This window comes from Dioszegia hungarica, assembly GCF_025882075.1.
Source record: "Dioszegia hungarica strain PDD-24b-2 chromosome Unknown MKK02contig_16, whole genome shotgun sequence".
In the NCBI taxonomy this organism is placed as follows: Eukaryota; Fungi; Basidiomycota; class Tremellomycetes; order Tremellales; family Bulleribasidiaceae; genus Dioszegia; species Dioszegia hungarica.
In genome coordinates this window covers 2,212,460-2,234,207 of record NW_026515773.1, presented here as the reverse complement: position 1 = coordinate 2,234,207, position 21,748 = coordinate 2,212,460, and the positions used below count along the sequence as shown (strand labels likewise).

Genomic DNA, 21,748 nt, shown 5'->3' with positions numbered 1-21,748 from the left:
AGCTGACAGCCGATGGGGTATGAAGCTAGAAGACAAGAGACTGCATAGAGCGCAGTCGCGGAACTATCGTATCGAGCGCTTGATCGGGCTAGTGACAACCCAATCGGCATCTTTGGGTGGGCGAACAACTTGCCAGGGCGACCCCACCTCTTCCTGTCCCGCCTCTTGTCCCATTGGAGGGGTAACGGTGCCCTCCCCGCCGCTCGAGCTAGACGACCCGCCTGACACCTTCCTCATCTCACCTCCATCATCCTGAACAATCCTACTGGTTCTCGGGGATGCGGCCGGAGACTTGAGCGGGATGTAAGCGACAGGCTGGAGGTGCCCACCGCCTGTGCCGCCAGGAAGAGGGGTCATTTTGAGGCTGTTTCGCATTCGACGAGCTGATCGAGGGGTGACTCCCTGGCGTGGGGTGAGCGGGGCAGTGGCATCGATAGTGCGTCGACTGGCAAGAGGGCGTCGGGTGAGCGGTGTGGGAGATGGACACGGCTTGGGACGGGAGAGCGAGCGAGGGGTCGGGGACGGAGAAGGTATGGGGGAGGTAGAGGTGGAGACTGTTACGGGCGCGCGGGATGGTCGGGTGGTCGCCGCTGTAGGTGCTGTAGGCCTGGTGATGCTGCGGGTTGGGCTCTTCAGCGGTCGGGCTGAGGATGAAGGGGTAAGAGTGCGGGGAGGAAGAAGCCTGATGGCCGGTCGGCGAGGCGCAAAGGCGTTCATGTGCTCCTCTGTGTACATCAGCGGAATGTACACCTGGTCCAAAACGACTCGCACATTACTCACCCTTGATTCCCTCTAGCGGGTCCGTAATGCTGATGCAAACCGCCCCCATCAGACATTGCCTGGCATCCCCCTCCATCCCCCTAGCGGCAGCTCGCCATTCCGCATGCACAGCCCTCATCCTGTGATCCTCCGCCTCTACCTTCCGAGCTGACGATGTAAGCGGCGAGGCAAGAGGCAGAGGTACTCGGGTGCCAAGGGGCTTGGTTGGGGTGGTCGCGGCGCTCCTGGTGACAGGGACGAAGGGGCTCAGCTGTCGAGCTGGCGAAGGAGTTGACAGGATGCGCGGACCGGTCGATTTCGCAAGAGCTCGGGGTGTGGGCGTAGTGGGTATGGTAGGTACTCTGACGAGCGCCGCAGGTGTAGCGGGTCGAGCCCACCACTCCGAGCTGACCTTGCGTCGTAACCCCCTGATCCCGCCGACTCGTTCCCCTGGTATCTTATCCCCGCTCGCCCTAATCTCTGAGTCCTCCGCTTTGTTGCTGATAGCCGAGCTGGGGCTGCTTGCCGTTGCGGCTTTCGTCAATGCCGATCTCGCCGAAGTGGACGATTTGAGTGAGTTCTTCCACGACAAGGCGAACTTGGAGGAGAAGCCCAGTGTCGATTTGGGGCGGGGAGGACGCGTCGAATCGACCGGAGACGACGGGGCGCCGGTAGCGATGGCAGTGGCGCTATACGTCGAGCTGGGAAGCACTTTGGAAGGGATGGGTGCGCCGTGGGTGAGGGGTCTGCCCCCTGCCGCAGGTCTCGCTTGTGACGGTGTCGTTCCGCGAACCGGGCGATTCGGGTGATGAGACGAATTGCTGCGGAGGAGGAAGGAGTTCATCTTGTTGTATGTCGCCTGCAGCCGATATAGGCGATGGCGTAATGCTGCGTGCGGAGGATGAGCTGGGTTGTTTCCGAGTCGAGAGTACGGATGAGAAGAAGTAGGAAAGGGACAAGCAGGAATGAGTGGCCAAGAACCGCAATCTGAAACCTGTGCGTCATCGGTACATCGGTTTCAGATGTCCCCTCGTGGCTGACGCGATCGCTATAGCTAGAGTTGTGATACTGGAGCACACTTGGACAGCGAGGACAAGTGGAGGGGCGTGATGTAAGGCATGGTAGACGCCTGCGTCCTTCTATCTGAAGATCTACGCCTCCTGCTTCAAGCTATCTATGACCCTCGCCACCGCCACCCGCTCCCTCTTGCCAAACTTGCCCTCAATCTTGCTCATATACCTGCCCTTCGCTCCGCCTCCTCTCACTCTCTTCCCCTTATCTCCCTCCCCACCTAGATCGTCGATCGCAGCTGCCAACTTGTCCTTGATCTCCTTGGCCAACTTGTCGTCCTTACTTTGGACGAGAAGCAAGCCTCCTGGCGTCCCATCCACCGCGGATGTCAGAACCGCCACTCTACCCTCGCTGCCCTCCAGCGCCATCAGACCGCCCGCTACGAGGCCTAGGAACTCAAAGTCGTGCGTTCCTCTCTGGTCTCGATGAACCCAGGTCACGTTGTCCTGTCCCGCCGTCTCGACTAAAAGGCGTACGAGCTCCCGCCGCAGATCTCCATTGATCGCCCCTGCGTCCTTCCGCAGCTCCTCGCTCCGTGCCGCTCGCTCGGCCGCGTTGCTTCGGTTCGCTTGAACGGCCTGGGCGACGCTACTGAGTTCGCGCGAACAGGAAGAGAGGTATCGTGCGGCCCGCGGTCCGGAAGTGAAGAAGAGCTTGGTGGCTGATTTGGAGGGTGTAGTGCTCTCGGGAGCGAGTGACGGTGGGATGACGTGCAGGAAAGAGCAGAGACTGAGGTTGGGGACTTGAGTACCGCAGCAGGCGTTTCTGTCGGTCTGGTCGATGCAACAGTGCCGGATCACACCCTGATTATGAGCTGAGGTCCAGGTTGGGAGGCAAAATCAACTCACTCCCGCGTAATCCTTAGGCAACCCCCTAGACTCCCTCTCTGCATCTCCATCCACACCGTTCTCGTCGCCCTGCACCGAGACCTCGATCCAGATCCTCTTGGCCTCGCCTATGAGTCGGTTGCATTCCACTTCCACCTCCTCGGCCTCCTTCCATGTCAACTGCCGGCTGAGCTCGACGTAGGGAGGTTCCAGAGAGGGATGAGCGTGCATGGCCCAGCTAAGAGTCGGGAGGGACCGGGTGTCGAGTACGGCTGAAAGAAGGTGTTGGGCGGTGTGTAGGGTCATCTGACACATCAGCCTGACTTCAACAGCAGTGTTTAATGAAGAAAAGATGAGATTTACCTGGTCGACGCGCCGTTCCCAGTCGGTCTCCACCTCGATTGTCACCTTCTCCCCTTCCGCAACTGCCTTCCCGACAGTTTCCAGATATGCCTCGTCCTCCGCGGACACCCGGACAAGATGTATACTCTCCAGCTTTTTCCTAATACACATCTCCACCCTGAAGCTTCTCGTACCGCCGTTCGGGTCTGAGAAATGGAGATAGCCCATATCAGAGGGCTGACCACCTCCTGTCTCCCGTCAGCCCTATACTGCCTTATAACATACCTTCGGGGAAGATAACCGTATCCTCGAGCTCCACCTCCCATAATCGACCAGCAGCGACTTCTGGCTGGGCTTCCACTACGGGAGTGGCCGTCCCACTCGTACTGGGCGAGGATTTCTCCTTCTTCTTGAGTCCTTTACCCTTTTGGGCTGGAACCGCTGAGATTGGCGCCGGCTTGGCCGATATGATTCTTGTGCTCAGAAGACGGAGTAGGGGATCACCTGACTAGTCAGCTATCAGACCTTGCCCGCTGGTTCTGTAGGAAAGAGACTGGACTCACGCTGGCATGCGAGTAGTCCGACAATACGCTTGGACGGGACATTTGCAGGATCGAACTGCAGTCGGAGATAGTCCTTGGGCGTCGCCGTCTCCGGCAACGGCTCGAGAGCGAACGACATTTGCTTCACTGTTAGTCACGTAGGTAGCAGAGAAGATGAAACCAAGATAAGAGATGTAAAGAGGGAAGATGAACGAGCTTGCATTGCCGTCATCGGAGTTCCGGATTTAGCCGGCACTACTGCAGGACGAGGCTGAATCCGGTCACAGGTGGATGGCACTAGAGTACTACGGACCATACATGCGGCATAATGGGAGCGTACAAGTGGACAAAGAGGAGGGAGGAACGAGCGAGGTATCAAACGAAGAGGGAAAAGCTACAGAAGAGAAGAGAGGTATGTCCAAAGCGCCCAAAATGAAGTTGCAGAGGTCTGCTGTGGCTGCGCGGTATCCGTCAGCTTCAGCTATGACTATACAAACAGATACAACCACAATGTCATCCATCTAGAGCGCCTGCTTCGCCTCGATAGGCCGACCTGGCATCGCCTGCATATGTCAGCGAAGATCAGCCAAGCAGGTCGACCTGGATCCAGATTCTTTGACTTACCCCGTGCATTGCCATCCGCTCGTACCCTTCCGTACGATTGCCAGGCACTGGATCCTGGAGCACAAGCGTATAGAGAGCTCCCTCTTCAAATCTATGCTAGCTTCAGTCCAGTCTCCAGCCGGTATGGTTATGAGATGCCACTAACCCAAAGCGGACCGTGCGCAAGCTCAGATACAAGGCTCCCGTCACCAAGGGCAGTAGGCGGGCGGTCTGTGACAGATGGGCGAGCGACTCGTGATGGATGTACTGGCCGACACGAACAGGTCGGACAGCTTTCTGTTGCAGAAGATCGAACCAGGTATTGAAGCTTAGGGTCATGGCGGCCATTTTGTCTGCGAGATTATGGAAGTGTAAGATGCAGACCTGTCACAGACGTTGCATCGGCGAACTTATATAGCACTGCTTCGGAGCTATGTCTCATATCATCCAGACATCACGGATCCACTGGGATCTAGGTCAGACGTATGCCTGATCAAAGATATCGCCGTATTCCCGCTGAAGGATATCGCCGTATCCCCGCTGCACGTGATCAGACTCGAGAGCACCGCTCTTCGAGTACGCGTGGAAGATAATAAGGGGTAGTGCCGTTTGAGCATAAGACATGAGGGGTAGAGAGTCGGGCGACCGACACGGAGCAGAATTTGGAATGATGAGATCCGAAACTGGCAAAAGCTCCGGTGGGCCCCGGACACTGGTGGTTTTTTGCGCTTTGCCGTACAGATATTGGTGCTGCTGCAGCATGAACCGGATACATCAGCTTCGTATCATCTTGTAAATGATCTGAGTCAGGATGCTGGGCGATGTCAGACATATATCGGGTCGCTGCAGCGTCTTTGGCAAAGGCCGGGCAGGAGAACGCAGTAGTGAGGCGACAGAGACCAAACGGAGCAACTCCACATTCCTCAAGTGTTTCACATTTCGTACCTGCCATATCTGCCAGCATCTTGCGGCTGTATCCTCTTCACCGGTTATCGCGTGCACATTGATTGAATGCGCTGCTTGGGACGCCGACAGCAAGAGCTGAATATGTTGGCAACGTCGGCACTAGATGATTGAAGAGTCCGATGAAACCCGTAAAGAGCTTTAAGCGCGTTTTCACCCGATCAGTGCGGACCTGAATCAATTTGGGACCCGCTGCGTCCCGATCATATACGGATCTAGACGGAGAGTTCTCACCTTTAGACCGAGCGACCTCTGGTTTCTCCATCTTACACGGGAACTCGAACAGCGGTGCTCCCCTAGTCACTTGCAGTGATATGCGCAGCTGCCCGTCACGGTCATGGCCATGTCTATCGACGTGCAGGTACGCAGGAGACTGGCGGAGACGTGTGAAATGACTCAAAATCAGGAGTGGTATATCCACAAATGCTGGGGTGCCATGACACTGAGCAGCACAAACCACATACCGTCCCTGATATGTGTGGACATCATGCTCCGGCGTCAAAGAGCTTCACGCGCTCAGCCATCGAGCCCCGATGGCTTGATTGGCCAACGTGGTCTAGAAACGGCGGGAATCATCTAGCACATTCCAAACTTACGTGGCATTCTTTGATAGGCTTACGGTCCTGATCACTCTTTTCAGGTTGTAGGGCAATCTAGATCGACGAGGAGGGGGAGATGAAAGGATGAGCATATTGTAAGGTGTGTCACCACCTTATGTACTGGACGAGAAGAGGGATATAAGCTGGATCACTTCCCCCAGTCCCCTCTCATTTCTTGAACACAGTTTCTACAACTCCCAAACACAGCAGACAGTCTACCTGACAGACACAACTTCCCTCCTCTTGCACAGACACTGACATACCATGACCACCTACTCTTCGAACGGGATTACCTATCGAGTGATGTTCGCGAGGAGCATGCAGACCGGTACCGGCACCACGGTGTTGGCGCAATCTCCCGAGACTGATCTGAGTGTCACCTCAGGCATTGCCCGACTCACGGACGATGAGGTCGCGAGACTCAGGAATGCTGGCCGAGTCGCCTTGGCTCTCGCAACCAAACCCGCGGACGGATCTGCCGAATCTGTGGACACGGTCAACGTGGCAAAGGAGGCGGAGCAGGCGTGCCTTCAGGAGTTCGCCGAGAAGTACTTTCCGACTGCCGACAGCTCGGAGGGGAAGGCCTAGGCTGCCGACCTACTCCTGTTTTTCGGTGGCAAGTCGAGTTTCGATGGACAACGAGGTTCAGAGTTCTGAGAGTACGTGATAGCGCATTATGCATGGGTGATCCGGTGAACAGAGAAGGACTGGCCGCGAAGAGTCAATATTCACGCATTACGAGCGGACATGACGGTCTGCGAGATCAGTGTGCATGTCCCTCATTGAAAAAACGCACTGGTCGTGATTCCTCATCCATCGGCCGTGGATGAACGTCTTATGGTCCCCCGTCAGGGAGACTTGGGTGTTGTTCAGCTTACCCTTCACGCGCAACCAAAGGTTTATGCTTAGAGATGTGTTCTATCCATCAGATGGCCTTTGAAGAGCCCTCCTCGCGTCCATGCAGCTGATTAGGATACTCGGCGACTCGGCATGGTGTAGCCGATGGCGATACTGATGGCGTGTCCTCATCCCTCACATTCTTTGCGCCACTTTGTCGGGCTCTCTGTGAGTCGGTTCCTGTCATCCTCTTGCGGAAGACCGTCGCGGCTCATCAAACCTGGTATATGGTGGCTGCGCATGCAGACGTGGTCCAGAAAGTAGCGCATGAGAACTTGAAGTGAAGACGCAAGCAGCGTAAGCGATAACGAGACGAACCAAACAGCCATACATCATCCGATTGTCCAGTTCCGCATCCCGAGCTAGACTAATGATAAGTATGGGTGAAGTATGATGCCACACAATGTGCGCAGGTGTATATAAACAACAAAATCCGCCCTACAGCTAGGGCTGGACCCACAAAGAATTCCAAAGCCTACGCAAGCATCATCCCGGCCAGCAGGACGATGCCACCCAACACCCCTCCGAGAGCAGGTAAGGACCGCGCAGCGCCCGCAGCTGACTTCTTGGCGGACGAGCTGGGGACCGAAGAGGCGACGACGACGGCGGGGCCGGTACCGTTGGCGGCCTTTTGGGAGACGAGGACTTGGGACGTGGGGAGGGGGTCGACAGGGAGGAGGGGTTGCGTGCCGATCTGACCAGAGCCAATCATGATCATCTGGGATGTCAGCTTCCAATATTCCTATGTTTCCGCCCTGAAGGAAGCGTTAAGGAAAGCTGACCTGTCCGGTAGATGGTACGCCGTCGACAACAAGGAATATCATGGCCGGACCAGGCTGGAAGATATTTGCGTTGGCGGGCATCTGCGAGACGTGCATCGTCACTTCGTTGGTGTCCTTCATGAGCGTGTAGGTCGCGCCGAGCTCGAGGTAGCGTTGGCCAAAGTTCATCTACATTGTCAGCTGAGGCTCCTTGCTCGACGAGGCAGTAGACAGTTCAACTCACGCCATGCGTACTGAACCCAGTCCGGATGACAACGACCTTGGTGCTCCCCGGGTCAGATTTGTCCGTCTGAGTGTAGTTCAAGTTCCAAGCCGGTCCACCCTACTTCGTCAGTTGCTTGTCGGGGTCCCGCCAGAAGGTGCAACTCACATAAGTCAACGTCATCGGCCAGTCGCTGGTAGCCTTGGGCCTTGTGTTGGAGTACCAGCTAGGGTACCACCTCTCGACGACGTAGCTCGTTCCCCACTTGACGGTCGTGACGTCCTTGTTCGGGTTGGAGCCAGAGATGAGGAGCGAACCGTCCGCGAGGAGGATGGCGGTCGAGTGGTACATTCGCTCGTGTTGGGACGCAGAGAGACCGGTCCGGGAGAACCGCTTTCCTTTGGCCGCGGACGGGCTGGGAGTATCAGCTATCGCCGAGCAAAATGATCTGCAGACAGCTTACTCGTAGACTGCTGGCATGTAGATAGGGTTTTGACCGTATGACTGGCCAAACGAGTACTTGTCGTCCCCATACCCAGCTGTTCCCATGTTGACACTAAATTATCAGCTCTTTCCCTCTGCATCGTGAGGAAGCTCAAGCTCACCCATTACCCAGCCACAACTTGCCGTCCGGCAGGTAAATCAGATTCCCCATCGACCGCCCTTCTGGCAGATTATCATCATCATAATACTTGGCGTCCCCCTCCGGTGTGATGCGCACACACGTGTTGTCGGCCGGGACAGCCGTGACGTTGAACCCGGCACCGCCGTCCGAGGATTTGGAGAGGTCCGCGTCGGACCCACCGCAAAAGAGTATGGTGGGCTGATAGTTGTTGGCGGGGACGAGGGGGAGCATGACGGATGCGCCGGAGGCGGGGTAGACGCGCTGGGCGTAGGGCATGTCGGCGAGGGGGATTTCGGTCTGGGTGGCGAGGTCGTAGAGGATGGTAGAGTAGCCGGCTTGCATGAACAGGCGGCCTGGATGTCAGCGGGAGGACTGAGAGGGACGAAGGTGACATACCGGACGGCATGAGCCAGGTGAGAGGGAAGAGGTTCATAGGGACGGTAGCGTTCAAGAAGTCCATCTTGATCTGAGCTCCTCGTTTTGGCCAGAACTCGTAGGTTGGGTTGTTTTGGACATAGGTCGAGACGTAGCTGGAGGATCAGCTTGGATTCGGGCATCTTCTGGCCCTGATAACTCACCCTCCGTTGATATCTCCCCCAAAGATGACTATAGATCCATCCCCCAAAGCCTCGACGGTAGGATACCATCGCTTACTCTGCCACATCAGCTCGACCCCAAAACCCTCCTGATCGCAACTCACCGTCATCGTCAACTCCTGCGTCCCCTCCTTCCACGCGCACGACCCATCATCACACGGGGTCAACATCCGAATAGCCTCTCCGCCATCTGTATTCCCATACGGATTCGCACCTGACGGATTTGCTATCTTGTCCACCACCGCCACGCCATCCGTTGTCACCGGCTTGTTTCCGCCAAAGACGAGCCACTGGCCCGTGGCTATTGACATGCCGGCCGCGCAGAAGGTGTTGGAGGTGACGCCCATAGGTGTGGCGACGTTTGTGGAGAGGGAGTAGGAGACGCCCCATGCGGCGCGGGATTTACCGTTTACAGTGACTTGTAATGGGTTGTTTTCGGTTTCTGGGGATCAGCTGTGCTCCACATCAGGGAATAGGGGGACGCACTGTCGAGGATGAAGACAGTCTCTGCGGTACCCAGAAACATCATCTGCGCCGACACGCCTGAATTTCCCACCACCTCGAACCCTCCCAAAGGCACCTGAGCAGCTCGTGGCTCGAGCGTCCGCCGGCCAAGAACGGGGTGAACATCCCGCCTATCCAGCTCGGTATGATGCCGTGCGAGATCCCGATGCCGGGCCTGGCGTTCTGATGCAGCGGGGTTGAGGAGGTTGGATGCCGAAGCGAGGAGGACGGGGAGGGCAAGCATCGAAGCGAGGTACGGCGCCATGATGGGAGGAGCAAGGGGAGGGGGTTGTTTATTATAAGGTGATTATAGTGGTCGTAAAGAGCGTGAACGTTTTGGGCGTGAGAGTGACAGCGACAGCGACAAGGAACCGAGGGTAGTAAAGGTGGAGCGAGGACGGACGAAAGGGGAGGAGGTTGTTTGATCCGCTGAGAGCTGTGCCGAGAATCCGAGCGTCCGAGCGTTGTCGAGCGGGCGGATCTGACTCGGTGTTTACGCGTCGATCAGCTTGGCCGGGGGGAGGGTGAGACAAGAGTGGATGTTTGAGAGGAGATATGAGGAGGGTCGAAGAGTGATGATGGATACAAAGAGTGAGACTGTTTGGCCAAGGGTGCAAAAGCAATACGGCCGGTGCGTAGAGTTGAGCTTGGTTGTTGGTTGAGCGCTGAGCCGAACGATTTGGCACACAAGGTTTGAGTTGAGCAAGGGAGTATGTAATTTGGTACTCGGATCTATTCGTGGCTGATAGGGTCTCGCAGAGTTCGTTATGAAACAAGTTGATCAACCGATGGGACCAGCCACGGTTGTTGACGCGTAGAAATGTGGGGTAGAGGTACGTCGGATGGGATAGGTCAGGTCGAGGATTGGGTAATGATAAGGGGAGTCGGCGAGATGTGTGGGGTAAGGAGGATGGTCAAGTGAGATGATATAAGGAGAAGCGAACAATGCGAAAGAGGTCCATGCACTGTACTATGCTCTCGCCAAAGGCTGCCCTTGTTCCCTCTCGCTGCTTCCTTGTGCATGGCGCGACAATGGATCTTTGTGCAGGGCTCGACAGGGTGAAACGCGACATGTTGTCCCCGCGTCCCGTTTTAGACTTAATCAGGCACGCACCAAAGCAGACGCGTCGAGTGGCCACGTGGCGATCAAGTCCAAGCGTCGACCTCTTGCAAGTACGCCTCGGTCGGCCATACGTATGGGTGATTCGACATCGCGGCTGTCAGAGTACATACCGGACCCATGATCACGAGTGTAGAGCTACGCGCGCGCTCCCCCGATCCCGGGCAAAGCCTCATTCGGAAACAAGTGCGGCAGGTCGTCGTTCAATCGCAGTCGCCATCTTATCTACAGGACCCAGAATCCTAGGCAGTGGGACCAGCTTACTGAGCTCCCTGACACGCTAGAGGTGCTCTCTGAGTACTGAGTCTGCTGAGACTCCTGCCCGATTGCTAAGAGCATCTCTGCCACCGCCACTGCCACTGCCACTGCCACCGCTGCGCGCTCCGACGGTCTGCGCTACATTCCTCGAATCCGAAACCGGCCGAAATGCTCCGAACTGAGTCGGCCGAGGGGATTTACTCCCGCTGAGATGTTCAGTCGAGCGACGTCCAACTCTGACTTTCAACTACTCTATCTATATACTCACGACACCGTCCAAAGCGCCCAGAATGTCAGGCAAAGTGTGAGCTACGGTCTGCGCTAACTCTCGTTTGCAGGGACGCCACAGCTGACCGGTCAGATTCAAAATCACCGTTCTCCCCGGAGATGGAATCGGTATGTCTCCCTCCGCCTCATTTTTCCTCCTCAATGTCAGCACCTGATACCTGCTCACTTTCCGCCACTTTCTCTCTAGGAGGTATCTTGACAAGGAGCTGACATGCAGGACCGGAAGTCACCGCCGAAGCGGTCCGCGTCCTCGAGACCATCGTCAAGCACACTTCGCTCCAGCTGGAAATTACCTCCAAGCCATTCGGCGGTGCCGGGATCGACGCGACAGGCGATCCTCTGCCTGAGGACACCCTGAAGTCTTGCAAAGAGGCGGATGCTATTTTGCTCGGTATGTCTGGCGCTGCTCCTCGTCTGCTGGCGGAAAGGCGTTGAAGCTGGAGCTGACATCTGCAGGCGCTGTAGGCGGACCCAAGTGGGGCGTCGGACCCGTCCGTCCCGAGCAGGGTCTGCTGCGGATTCGGAAAGAGCTCGGTTTGTATGCCAATATCCGCCCGGCGAGCTTTGCGAGCGAGAGCTTGTTGGAGTATAGCCCGTTGAAGGAGGAGGTGGCGAGGGGTTTCGAGGTGATTGTGGTCAGGGAGTTGATTGGAGGTATCTGTGAGTGTAGTGACCTGAAATGCTATCCCAGTGGGAAAGAGGGGGGAATGCGGGAACGGTTGAGACGTGGGATAAGGGAGAGGCGAGGAGCGAGGAATACAGAGAGATCTCACTCCCGGAGAAGGTTGCAGGATATAGCCGGAGCTCCCGGCTAACAAGCTCATTCCATACTGCTTTCCATGAGATATATGATCCGAGCCACAGCTGACCCTCAGACTTTGGCGAGCGCGGCGAAGCCTCGGCCTCTTCAGACGGTCAAACAGCATACGACACCTGCACATACTCGATCCCCGAAGTCGAGCGCATCACCCGCGTCGCCGCACAGGTCGCACTCGCCTCGGACACCCCACTTCCCATCACGTCCGTCGACAAGGCCAACGTGCTCGCCACGTCACGCCTGTGGCGCAAGACAGTGACGGAGCTCATTGAGAAGGAGTATCCCCAGATCAAGCTGAGCCATCAATTGGTGGATTCGGCGGCTATGATTATGGTGGCTAGCCCGAGGAAGCTGAATGGGGTTATTCTGACGGAAAATATGTTTGGGGATATGTGAGTCGGGGTCCTGCTAGATATGCGCGGGATGGATGAGGAGCCTGGGAAGACCGGGGTGCGACATGAGATGGAGCAGCTAGCTGGAGAAAGGGACAATACCGGAGTAGTGGTTGAGAAGTGAAGGGGTAGGAGGGGACCCAGGCTGATGCTCCAGCCTCTCGGACGAGTCATCCGTCATACCCGGCTCCCTCGGCTTGCTCCCTTCTGCCAGTCTGGCAGGTGCCCCTGACCCGTCCAAGACCGTCACTGGTATCTACGAGCCGTAAGTTTTGAACTGTGTTCCGATCTCGCGATGTCCGACAGACCAAGCTGACCCTACAGTATCCACGGTATGTCTCTTTACCACTCCCACCAGATCATCACCGGATCGTGTAGTTGAACGCATGAGACTGACTTGCAGGTTCCGCCCCCGATATCGCCGGCCAGGGAATCGCCAACCCTATCGGTACAATTCTCTCCGCCGCCATGATGCTCCGCTACTCGCTCGGCAAGGCCGCTGAGGCGGACATGATTGAGCAGGCCGTTAAGAAGATGTTGGATGATGGTGTGCGGACAAAAGACCTCCGGGGGGGTGCGGGGACCAAGGAGGTTGGAGATAGGGTGTGCAAGGCGCTGGAGGAGATGCTGAGCAAGTAGGCGGTGAAGTGAAGGAGCAAAGGCGAGAAGCAAAAAGGCGTTGTGTATGCACATCGTGTCGGCCTGATTCACTTCGCTCGACAGCCTGAGTCTTGATGCAATGCTGAACTGTACTTCGGCTGGGGCCGGCAGGTCGGTATTATATCTCGTCAATGTATGAGGCAGTACAACTATGATTGTCCGCAAGCAATTCTTCCGGCTCATGCCTCTTCCCCCCAGGACGCAATGGCCTGGTGATGCCCGTCTCCTCATCTCCCTTACGGTCTGTAAGACTCTCGGTACAGTACCCTGTGGCAGCGCCAGTTGTCGCCTACTCGCTCGCCAGGTTCCACACCAAATTAGCCCATTGCGCTTTCGACCGTGTCTTGTCTAGCGTCGTGGTGTGTACGTCCTCTTTCGCGTCGTTCCCTGCTTGGATCAGCAATCCTGTAGCGGTTCACGAACGGTAGGGAGGGTGACATACGAATGAGGACCTTGACGGGGGCGTTATCGGTCCGCGGGAGTAGTCGGAATCCTATATCATTCAAGAGCTTCAAGCGCAATCTAGGGGTATCAGCACGCTCCCAGACGTTATTGCGATACCCTTCCAGTACTTGCACCCACACATCACTCTCATACCCCTCCTCTTCGCCCACTTTCCAACCCCCAACTTCCTCCCTCTCGCTTTTACATCTCCCCAGCTCCACTTCCTTCTTCCCTAATGTGGCCTGTTCCTCCGTCAGAGCCTTGACGGTCGAGTAATGCTGTCCCTCCAGATGACGCATTTGATCGTTGTGTTCTGAAGGGGAGGGGACTGTAGAGGGCCGGAGAGCGGACGAGGCGGCGGCTGAGTGTTGTTTCTGTAATTCTGGAAGGCTCAGCTTGTGTCCACTCGATTCCCGCAATGATCGAAGGATAGTAGCTGAGATGTTGTTAGTAACGATCACTCACGTCGATACTCCGCTTCCAGCTTGGATACTATGGATGCCCGCTCGGTGTCTCTGGCAATGACCGCTGCTTCTGCCGCTGCGAGATTGTCCAGCTCATCCTCCGCCGATAGGGTCGTTCCGACATCCACTAGAACACGCCTGATCGTCAGCATCGCAGCTCATTCATCATATCGTATCGACATGCAGGTCTGAACATGTCTTGCCGGTGTGTACGTACCTCAATTCGCCCCATACATCCTCTCCTATATCCCCTGCTGTGCCCTCGCTCCCAAAGCTCTTCTGAGGGGAACGGAGGAACGCGTGGGTGGCGGGAGAAGCGATCATCGCCATTTCTTCCGCGCTTCGTCGGAGATACTGGTCGTATCGCTTGTAGCCGTAGGTGTAGCTGTAGCTGTAGCTGAGGCTGTGGCTGGACTGAGCAATGGAGAGATTGTATATAGCGAATATGGGTTCGGCGAGCAAAGCAAAAGCAAAGTTAGGCGCGGATGTTGACTTTGGCTTGACGCGTCTGATTCCGGTTAAAGGGTAAACTCAATTAAGGCTGATGATTGGGGCAAAGTACGTCATACATATCCGAGCGCACCTCGCTCTTGTATTGCGCCTGGAACCTTTGGAACGAGCCTCCTATCTTGGCCTTCACACTATACAGTCTCCAAGGCCAAAGACCACACGCACCATTTCATATTTAGCTTATCCAGACGAGTCTACACATAAGATGGCAGCTCCACCACCTGGCGCAAAGCGCAGGCACACGACAGACAAGAAATTAGGCGAGAGGAGGAGGGAGAGAGTGGCGGGGAGCTCGAGAGATGCGAGCGAGGAGGGTGAGTTTGGGTCTGACGTCGATGAGGAGGCAGTGGTGAAAGAGTGACAGGACTTGCGCTGACTGACTGCTCACTTCACATTCCTTTACCATCTCAACTTTGTCTGATTTATCGTCGCACGTGCCCCTCTCTTACACTCTGTCCCACAGATAACGAAGAGGAACTCTCGGACGTCGGATCTCTCGCTTCCAACCACCACACCCGTCTTCCTCCTTCCGCTGCTGGTGCTGTCAATGCTGGGGCCATCGCCCCTGGGATCAGCGCGGCGCACCGCCGAGCCTTAGGCCAGAAGAAGGTTTCGGGCCACGAGGGCGAGGGGAGTCAAAGCGACAGTGTCGACTCACCAGTGTACGTATGACCGTCCTCTGCCTGATTAGAGGCAAACACGCATGTGCATCGCTAATGGGTCAGGTATGACGGTGATGTAGAGTCGTCATCCACTATCGGCGGTACCCCCGTTCACTCCACATTCCTCAACTCTGGCTCCGGGGTCCCTTCGCACATCTCCGGCCTCTCCACTTCACCCACCAAGTCCCCTTCTGGCCCGAACCGCCTCCCCACGCCGAAATCATCCAAGCCAAACCTCCTCGACTCGGCCCTTGCACCCTCCAACACCCCGCACGACGTGCCCGTAGCGGCCTCCCAGGCGTTGTCGCCCGCTACAAAGTCGCAGCTCCAGCCGCTGAGCACCAAGACGAGCAGCTCGGACCTCGGTCCGCCCAAGATGTACTCGAGGCCCGTCGAGCTCAGTCCGGACGATATCAGCGCGTTTGTCAACCGCGCGATTGAGGGCAAGGGGGAGGAAGATGGTGTGGAAAGGTGGTGGAAGACAAACAAGCCGCCAGGGGATAGGCCAGTCCGGATCTACGCGGACGGCGTGTATGATCTGTTCCATTTTGGGTGAGCATCAGCCGGTTCAGGTCCCAGTGAAGACTTGTGCTAACCTTCAGCCACGCTCTCCAATTGCGCCAAGCCAAACTCTCCTTCCCCCGCGTGCACCTCCTCGTCGGTGTGTGTTCGGACAAGCTCTGCGCAGACCACAAATCCGCCCCCGCCATGACCCACGCGGAACGGTGCGAGTCCGTCCGTCACTGTCGGTGGGCGGATGAGATCCTCCCGGACGCGCCGTGGATCGTCGACCAGGCGTGGATGGACAGGCACCAGATCGATTATTTGGCGCATGACGAGGTGGTTTACCCAAGTAAGGGAGTTGAGGATGTGTATGCTTTTGCAAAGGAGCAGGGTGAGTACTGTCCATACTGAGAGAGGATGAGGCTGATATGTCTAGGCAAGTTCTTACCCACCCGCCGCACACCTTGCATCTCCACCTCGGACCTCCTCGAGCGGATCGTCCGCGGTTACCGAGATGGCTTCTTCGACTCCAAGCTCGAAAAGAACGGACACCCGGAACTGCTCGCTGCAGATGTCGACTGGGATAGCTCGGCCAGCGTGGACAAGCGCGAGCGGAGGAAGAAGAAGGCGTTGCAGAAGGTGCAGTAGGCTGGGTAGGGGTTCAGTTTGGGGGAAAGGGAAGAAGGGAAAATGTGGTTATAAAGATTCGACCGGAAGGATAGGTAGATTTGGGATTTGTGACTGAGGGATATGTTTAGATACCTGCTGGGAACGACTGAGTAGACTTGCTTGGGATGCATACAGGCTATCGTTGCTCGACTGACCGGTCAAGAAGGTCAGACAGGAGCAGAACGACAGGAAAATGTGGATTTTCGAGACCATACGGTAGCTCAGGCTCAACTGCTTTGGCGGTCGGCGGCGGGGGCCGCCTCAGAACCGTTAGTTCTGCCCGGACCTTCGCAAGTTCCTCATTCCTCGCTCGCTTCTTCCTCCATTCTCTCTCTTCAATACATTACCTCCCTACTCCACCAGAATCAGCTCGAGGCATCACTAGCCCCAGCTTAGCCCAAAAGACAACCTCAAAAACAAGCCAACAGCACTCCCATCACGCTCTTTACGACCCACCCCTTCACCTCCATCCTCCCTCTCCTTTCCCAAATTTCAGCTTCACATCGTTACGATGGCAGCTACATCCCAAGTCAACGGGCTCATGTCACCTCCCCCGACGGAGAAGGCTTCGTCAGCGGGCAGTCCGGCGCGCATTGTATTGGCCGGCAAGACGGGGAGGATCCTGTGTGTGGCTGATATCAGGGGAGACTGTGAGTTGGGGTCCTGCTTCTTTGGTCTCTGATGGATCGGGGTGGAGCTGGAGGTACTGTGAGAAGATACGCAGCCAAGGTGTCGTACTGAGGAAGAGGGTCCTCCAGGAGATTGGGTTGTCCAACAAGAGCTAGACTCGTAGACGGTCGAGAGGAAGAAGCTGACTCCCAGTCCACGAGCTCAACAGGCTGATCAGGGAGCACGAGGCGACTGCTGTGATTCACACTGGCGACTTTGGATTCATCAACGCCGAGTCTCTGGATCGGATGGGCGACAAGTAAGCCAGGCTCTTTGCTTTGCTTCGCCCCCTTCCTCCCGGCTTCCCCTTCCTTCACATGCTTCTTCCCGCTCGGGCCGCTCAATCCCAATACTGACCCCCAGAATCCTGCGCCACCTACTCCAATACTCCCCTCTCCTCCCTCCATCCACACGCCAATCCCTCCTCGCGATTCCCACCTCCGCCGGCCGCCCAGCACTCATCAACGCCCTCAACAACTCGTCCGTCCACTTCCCGCTCTCCCAGTTCCCCCTCCTCCTCACTGGCGCCATCACCTTCCCCGTCCCGGTCTTTACGGTCTGGGGGCTCATTGAGGATGTGCGGGTGATGGAGAAGTTTAGGACGGGCGAGTATGAGGTGCATAACCTGAGCGTGATTGATGAGGCTGCGACGAGGGTTTTGGACGTTGGAGGCGTGAGGCTGAGGTTGTTCGGTCTGGGTGGGGCGGTGGCGCCGCACAAGATGTGTAAGTTGGCCATGTCTCGAGAGTGCCTCCATCGCGGGATCAGCTGACATTTGCAGTTGACAATGGTCTGTTCACGAACTCCAGGCTCGTTGCATGATAGCTGATTCCGTAGGAGAAGGATTCGCCACCATCGCCGGCGGACAAGGCACCATGTGGACAACAGCCCTTCAGATCGGTGAACTGGTCGATACAGCGCAGCGTGTAAGCTTTATCCTCCCCTCACCAAGCATGCGATCAGGAAGCTGACCCTTACAGGTGTACGACTCGACAGAGACTCGCTTGTTCATCTCGTCAGCCCCTATCAGCCGGAACGGTCTTCTCTCTCAGCTCTCTGCGGCATTGAAGGCGGACCTCACCATCTCTGGTGGACTTCACTGTGAGTACAGCTGGCAGTTCCGTCACTTTCTGTGGGAATTCGAGACACCCAGCTGAAGTTTTTAGTCCGGTACCCCGCATCATTCAACGAATTCTCAGTGCACGGCGATTTCGAGGCATACCGCCACAAATTGACCCAAGCGAGGGAGACGTTTGTCGGCGTGTATCAGAGCGTAAAGGATAAGGTCGATGCGAGCTTGACGTGAGCTAGCAGACATTTTGGCGGTGATGTCGAGAGCTTCAGCTGACAGATCATAGCGAGCCGCAGTTGGCCCTCCTCAAGAAGGCGCTGGAGGTGGCGCAGAATGTGCCAGAGTCGGATGATGGGACGTGGACCAATACCTGGCACTGGGTGTTGTCGTAAGTTCCCATGCCTGGAGCGAAAACTGGTCCAGAGAATGAGCTGACGTCGCAAGGGATGCTTCATGCGGTCACATGCTGTTCTCCATCACCGACGGTCGTGTCTCGGCAGAAACAAAGAGCTCAGGTCAGTTGACCTATCCATGATGGTTATACAGACTTGAGCTGACGTGTTGAGGTCTCAACTTCTCGCACCGTGCGCTCAGTACCCCCGCGCCTCCTTCCGCCCCAGCCGTCAACTCTACCCAAGTCACGCCCGTTCCCCGCTCCTCTGCCCCACCAGAGTCAAGCATCAAAGCCCCTCCGCCTGCCGCTGCAGCACCAGCCCCGGTCCGACCCGCTGCTGCTGCACCAGCCGTTCGCCCGCCCACTGGACTCAGCAGCGCCAACGCGATCCGTCCGCCCGCTGGACAGATCTTCAACGCCCACCCAGGCGGTAACCCCGGTAACGGTAACGGCTTCCGCCCGCCTCCCGGTCAGATGGGGATGAGGGGTATGAGCCAGCGCGGCGCCGGAGCACTCCCCAACAAGCCCGAAGCGGCCACCACTCAGCCCGCAGTGCCTGCCCCCGGACCAGCAACCACTGCTACCCCTTCAACAGCGCCAGCGGTGCGTCCCAACGTCGCTCAGCCCCCCCGGGGTCCCAAGGGTCCATTTGCGCCAAGCGCGAACACCCCCCCTGCGCCCGCTGCTGGCGCAGGCAAGCTGGATCCGAAGTCCCAATCTGCGGCGTTCGCAAACCGAGCTCAGCCCCAAGCTACGGCAGCGGCTTCCGCCGAAAAGCCAAAGGAGACCTCTGAGGCCGCTACCGCCGAGAAGGCCACACCTGCCGAGCCCAAAGCAGACGCCAAGCCGACTCCAGCAGCTCCAGCGGCGAACGGTACTCTCAACGCAAACGGATCGGAACGGCGTAAGCGCCCTGAACCCCGCTCGGAGCGCTCTAACGCCCCCACTCCCCCGTCTGCGGCGCCTACGCCTTCCCCGGCCCCACCCGCGGCGGGTGCAGCGGCCGATGCTTCCGCGTCGACTCCTACGCCGACCGAGGAGAAGAGCGCAGAGGCTGCGAGCGGGACAGCTACGCCCGTGGCGCCGATAGTTGACGCGCGACCGAAAAAGCACGAGTTGTATATCAGGGGTTTCGTGCCGCCTGTTACGGAGGCAGATCTGAAGGGGTTGTTCCCGGGCTGCGAGGATAGTGTGAGTCTCCATCTGTCTTGTGAAGCGGGAGTGAGAAGTGAAGGGGTCAGGTGTCTGGGAAGCGTGGTGCAGCTCCGTGTGGAGGCAGGGCAGGAGCGATAAGAGATAGTGGTACGACTGAACTTGGGCTGATATAGCAGATCATCAACATCAAGGTGCCGAATGGCGGCATGGGCGGCAAGCAAAAGGTGAGCTGCCTGTCCAACTGATCTCTCGACAGTTGATAGCTGCGGCGGAGCTGACTTTCACCTAGGACTACGCCTACGTCGAGTTCAAGACCGAAGAAGCAATGACGACCGCTCTGGGCAAGGCTACCAAAGTATGTACTTTACTACCCTTCCCAGACTGCCTGTCCTGCGAATAGATAGAGCCGCTGCTGACAATTTCGCAGAAAGTCGGCGAGAAGGACGTCCAGGTGTCGGTCTCCAACCCGCCCGGAAGCCGATTCGGTGCTCGAGGAGGCCGAGGTGGGTTCCGCGGAGCTGGGGGCGGTCGGGGAGGTATGCGAGGTATGGCTAGGGGAGGAAGGGGCATGGGTGGCGGTGCTGCGGCCGCCGCAGGCGGAGATGGGGGGGCGGCTGCTGCGTCAAAGCCTGCAGCTGCGGCGAGTGGGGAAGGGAAGAAGGACTAGAGTGTAGATGGGACATCATGAGGAGTGGGACGTGCGGGATAGGTGAAGAAGGAGAGACGTGGAAGAAGGGAAAGAAGAGGTGGGCGGTAGCGGGTGGCGGGTTTTGGGTTTTCCTTTGGCTTGGGAGACACCCTCTTCTCGCTCGTCTATGTGTATAATAGCATAAAATAAAATCTCGTGCGGTGGAGTCATGTGAGTCAGTAGGGGGGAGGCAAGGGGAGAGATCGATCATGCATTGTCTATATCTTCGAGCGAGTAGGATCTTGGCCGGCGGGGGCTTGGGATGGTTTCGAAGATTCTGGCGAATCGGTCGAGGTGGCACGGGATTAAATGGCAGATCCACCATTTGCTTCAGCTGGTCTCTGCCATGGTACAGCTGATGATTTGTGGAGTCGGATCAAGGGCATTGGACTGCACAGCCCGTCGAGAGGACACCATGCTTCTAGATTGGCTGCCTCGAGAAACTCCCGACTGCAGCGACACTTCAGCTCTTCCAGATGCGATCAATGTCTGTCACTGTAGATATGCATGCCATACCCTAAAGCCTCGTCGAGTCTCCAGTTTGACAACCTGATCCCAGATCTCCATCCCATCATGTCATCAGATCGCTACCTGTCAGCCTCGGATCCTGCACTGACGATCAGCACGACTTACTGTTGTCCTCACCAGCGCCTTGGGACCCTTCGATGCCTTCGCCGTCCTCGGTGTCGGCGGTGTCTTCGATGTCCTCGTCGACATTGCGGGCGAAGGTTGAGGCCCAGGCCCTGACGTACGCTTCCGACTGGAGGGCTTGCACATTCGCCTTCCATTTGATACCCGAAGGCGCACAGCTCCGATTGAGCTCCTTCAGCGGGACGGGCACCACGTCTCGAACTTCCTTTTCCCATTCTGCAAAAGTCTTGCGCGTTTTGGGATCAGTAGACGACTCACACTTGTTCTTGATCAATGCTGTGATCCGGTTATCGAAGCTGACGCAGGCTGCTCTGACGGTGTCGTCGATCTGGGATGCAGCTTCCGTGCCCTGAGTCTCGATGATGAATTTGAACAGGCAGGCCGAGTACTTTTTCGTGACCTTGGACTTCATCCGCTCCAGGATGTCAGGATAGGTCGGCGAGAGGAAGATGTGCATCACGCCACCGCATTAACCGTTGATCGTGGCGACTTCTGAGTCTTCGGCGAGGCCCACGGTCGAGTCCGACGGTGGCGTAGTGACCGGCTGGGGGGTAGTGTCGTTTGTCGAAAGGTCAGACATGGTGATGCGAGAGTGATGTGCTGGACGGGTGATGGTGAGCTGGGTGGGTGAGTGTGTGCGAATCTGTGGGTGAAGGAGAGAGTGATTCTGGGCAAAGACCCTCACATCGCCTGGTATATATTCCTCGGCCAGGGCTGTGCTACTCGAGCACCGCCTCTTCACCCAGGTAAAGGGGCTCACAAAAGGATCTACCCGTTTTTGTGTGTCATCTGGGCTTGAAGCACGCCCTCGCAACGAGCACGTATTAGCAGCAGTTCTGAGATCGGAGCAGAAAGGATACGAAACCCCAAGTGGAGGTGGTTGCACTGCCTCATCAGCCAGGACATCGAGCTCATCAGTGGATGTCGGCGAAGTGCATGGATATCTGCTCTTGAGCACGCCATCGTCGTGGGCACATGCCAACAGCACCTTTGCAATCAGATCCAAGCAAAAAGGTACC

The 21,748-nt window shown here is 57.0% G+C and overlaps 7 protein-coding genes across 7 annotated transcripts; 3 read left to right on the top strand and 4 right to left on the bottom strand.

Moving 5' to 3' along the window:
- Positions 1–63: 63 nt before the first annotated feature.
- Positions 64–1,603, bottom strand: MKK02DRAFT_38992 (uncharacterized protein; the record flags this gene model as incomplete). The annotated part of the gene is made up of 2 exons (XM_053090386.1): positions 64–725; positions 781–1,603. The coding sequence occupies 2 exons, from the start codon at positions 1,601–1,603 to the stop codon at positions 64–66; spliced, it is 1,485 nt and encodes a 494-aa protein (XP_052944091.1).
- Positions 1,604–1,910: 307 nt separating this feature from the next.
- Positions 1,911–3,680, bottom strand: MKK02DRAFT_38991 (cytoplasm protein; the record flags this gene model as incomplete). Its single annotated transcript, XM_053090385.1, has 5 exons — positions 1,911–2,633; positions 2,679–2,963; positions 3,021–3,247; positions 3,285–3,503; positions 3,563–3,680. The coding sequence occupies 5 exons, from the start codon at positions 3,678–3,680 to the stop codon at positions 1,911–1,913; spliced, it is 1,572 nt and encodes a 523-aa protein (XP_052944090.1).
- Positions 3,681–7,078: 3,398 nt separating this feature from the next.
- On the bottom strand, positions 7,079–9,577 carry MKK02DRAFT_38988 (glyoxal oxidase N-terminus-domain-containing protein; the record flags this gene model as incomplete). Its single annotated transcript, XM_053090384.1, has 10 exons — positions 7,079–7,321; positions 7,386–7,553; positions 7,609–7,707; positions 7,756–8,002; positions 8,051–8,143; positions 8,193–8,565; positions 8,609–8,742; positions 8,791–8,867; positions 8,913–9,250; positions 9,295–9,577. The coding sequence occupies 10 exons, from the start codon at positions 9,575–9,577 to the stop codon at positions 7,079–7,081; spliced, it is 2,055 nt and encodes a 684-aa protein (XP_052944089.1).
- A 1,403-nt stretch (positions 9,578–10,980) lies between these two features.
- On the top strand, positions 10,981–12,826 carry MKK02DRAFT_28943 (Isopropylmalate dehydrogenase-like domain-containing protein; the record flags this gene model as incomplete). The annotated part of the gene is made up of 8 exons (XM_053087673.1): positions 10,981–10,994; positions 11,052–11,086; positions 11,196–11,369; positions 11,435–11,638; positions 11,854–12,187; positions 12,345–12,452; positions 12,512–12,519; positions 12,591–12,826. The coding sequence occupies 8 exons, from the start codon at positions 10,981–10,983 to the stop codon at positions 12,824–12,826; spliced, it is 1,113 nt and encodes a 370-aa protein (XP_052944088.1).
- Positions 12,827–13,136: 310 nt separating this feature from the next.
- MKK02DRAFT_38986 (uncharacterized protein) lies at positions 13,137–14,085 on the bottom strand (the record flags this gene model as incomplete). The annotated part of the gene is made up of 5 exons (XM_053090383.1): positions 13,137–13,234; positions 13,290–13,369; positions 13,430–13,673; positions 13,757–13,893; positions 13,973–14,085. The coding sequence occupies 5 exons, from the start codon at positions 14,083–14,085 to the stop codon at positions 13,137–13,139; spliced, it is 672 nt and encodes a 223-aa protein (XP_052944087.1).
- A 385-nt stretch (positions 14,086–14,470) lies between these two features.
- Positions 14,471–16,079, top strand: MKK02DRAFT_38985 (uncharacterized protein; the record flags this gene model as incomplete). Its single annotated transcript, XM_053090382.1, has 5 exons — positions 14,471–14,579; positions 14,729–14,927; positions 14,991–15,479; positions 15,530–15,822; positions 15,868–16,079. The coding sequence occupies 5 exons, from the start codon at positions 14,471–14,473 to the stop codon at positions 16,077–16,079; spliced, it is 1,302 nt and encodes a 433-aa protein (XP_052944086.1).
- Positions 16,080–16,611: 532 nt separating this feature from the next.
- MKK02DRAFT_34810 (uncharacterized protein) lies at positions 16,612–20,057 on the top strand (the record flags this gene model as incomplete). Its single annotated transcript, XM_053089023.1, has 11 exons — positions 16,612–16,750; positions 16,923–17,028; positions 17,133–17,467; positions 17,607–17,695; positions 17,750–17,870; positions 17,936–18,071; positions 18,128–18,229; positions 18,286–18,356; positions 18,408–19,426; positions 19,680–19,745; positions 19,818–20,057. The coding sequence occupies 11 exons, from the start codon at positions 16,612–16,614 to the stop codon at positions 20,055–20,057; spliced, it is 2,424 nt and encodes an 807-aa protein (XP_052944085.1).
- Positions 20,058–21,748: the final 1,691 nt, after the last annotated feature.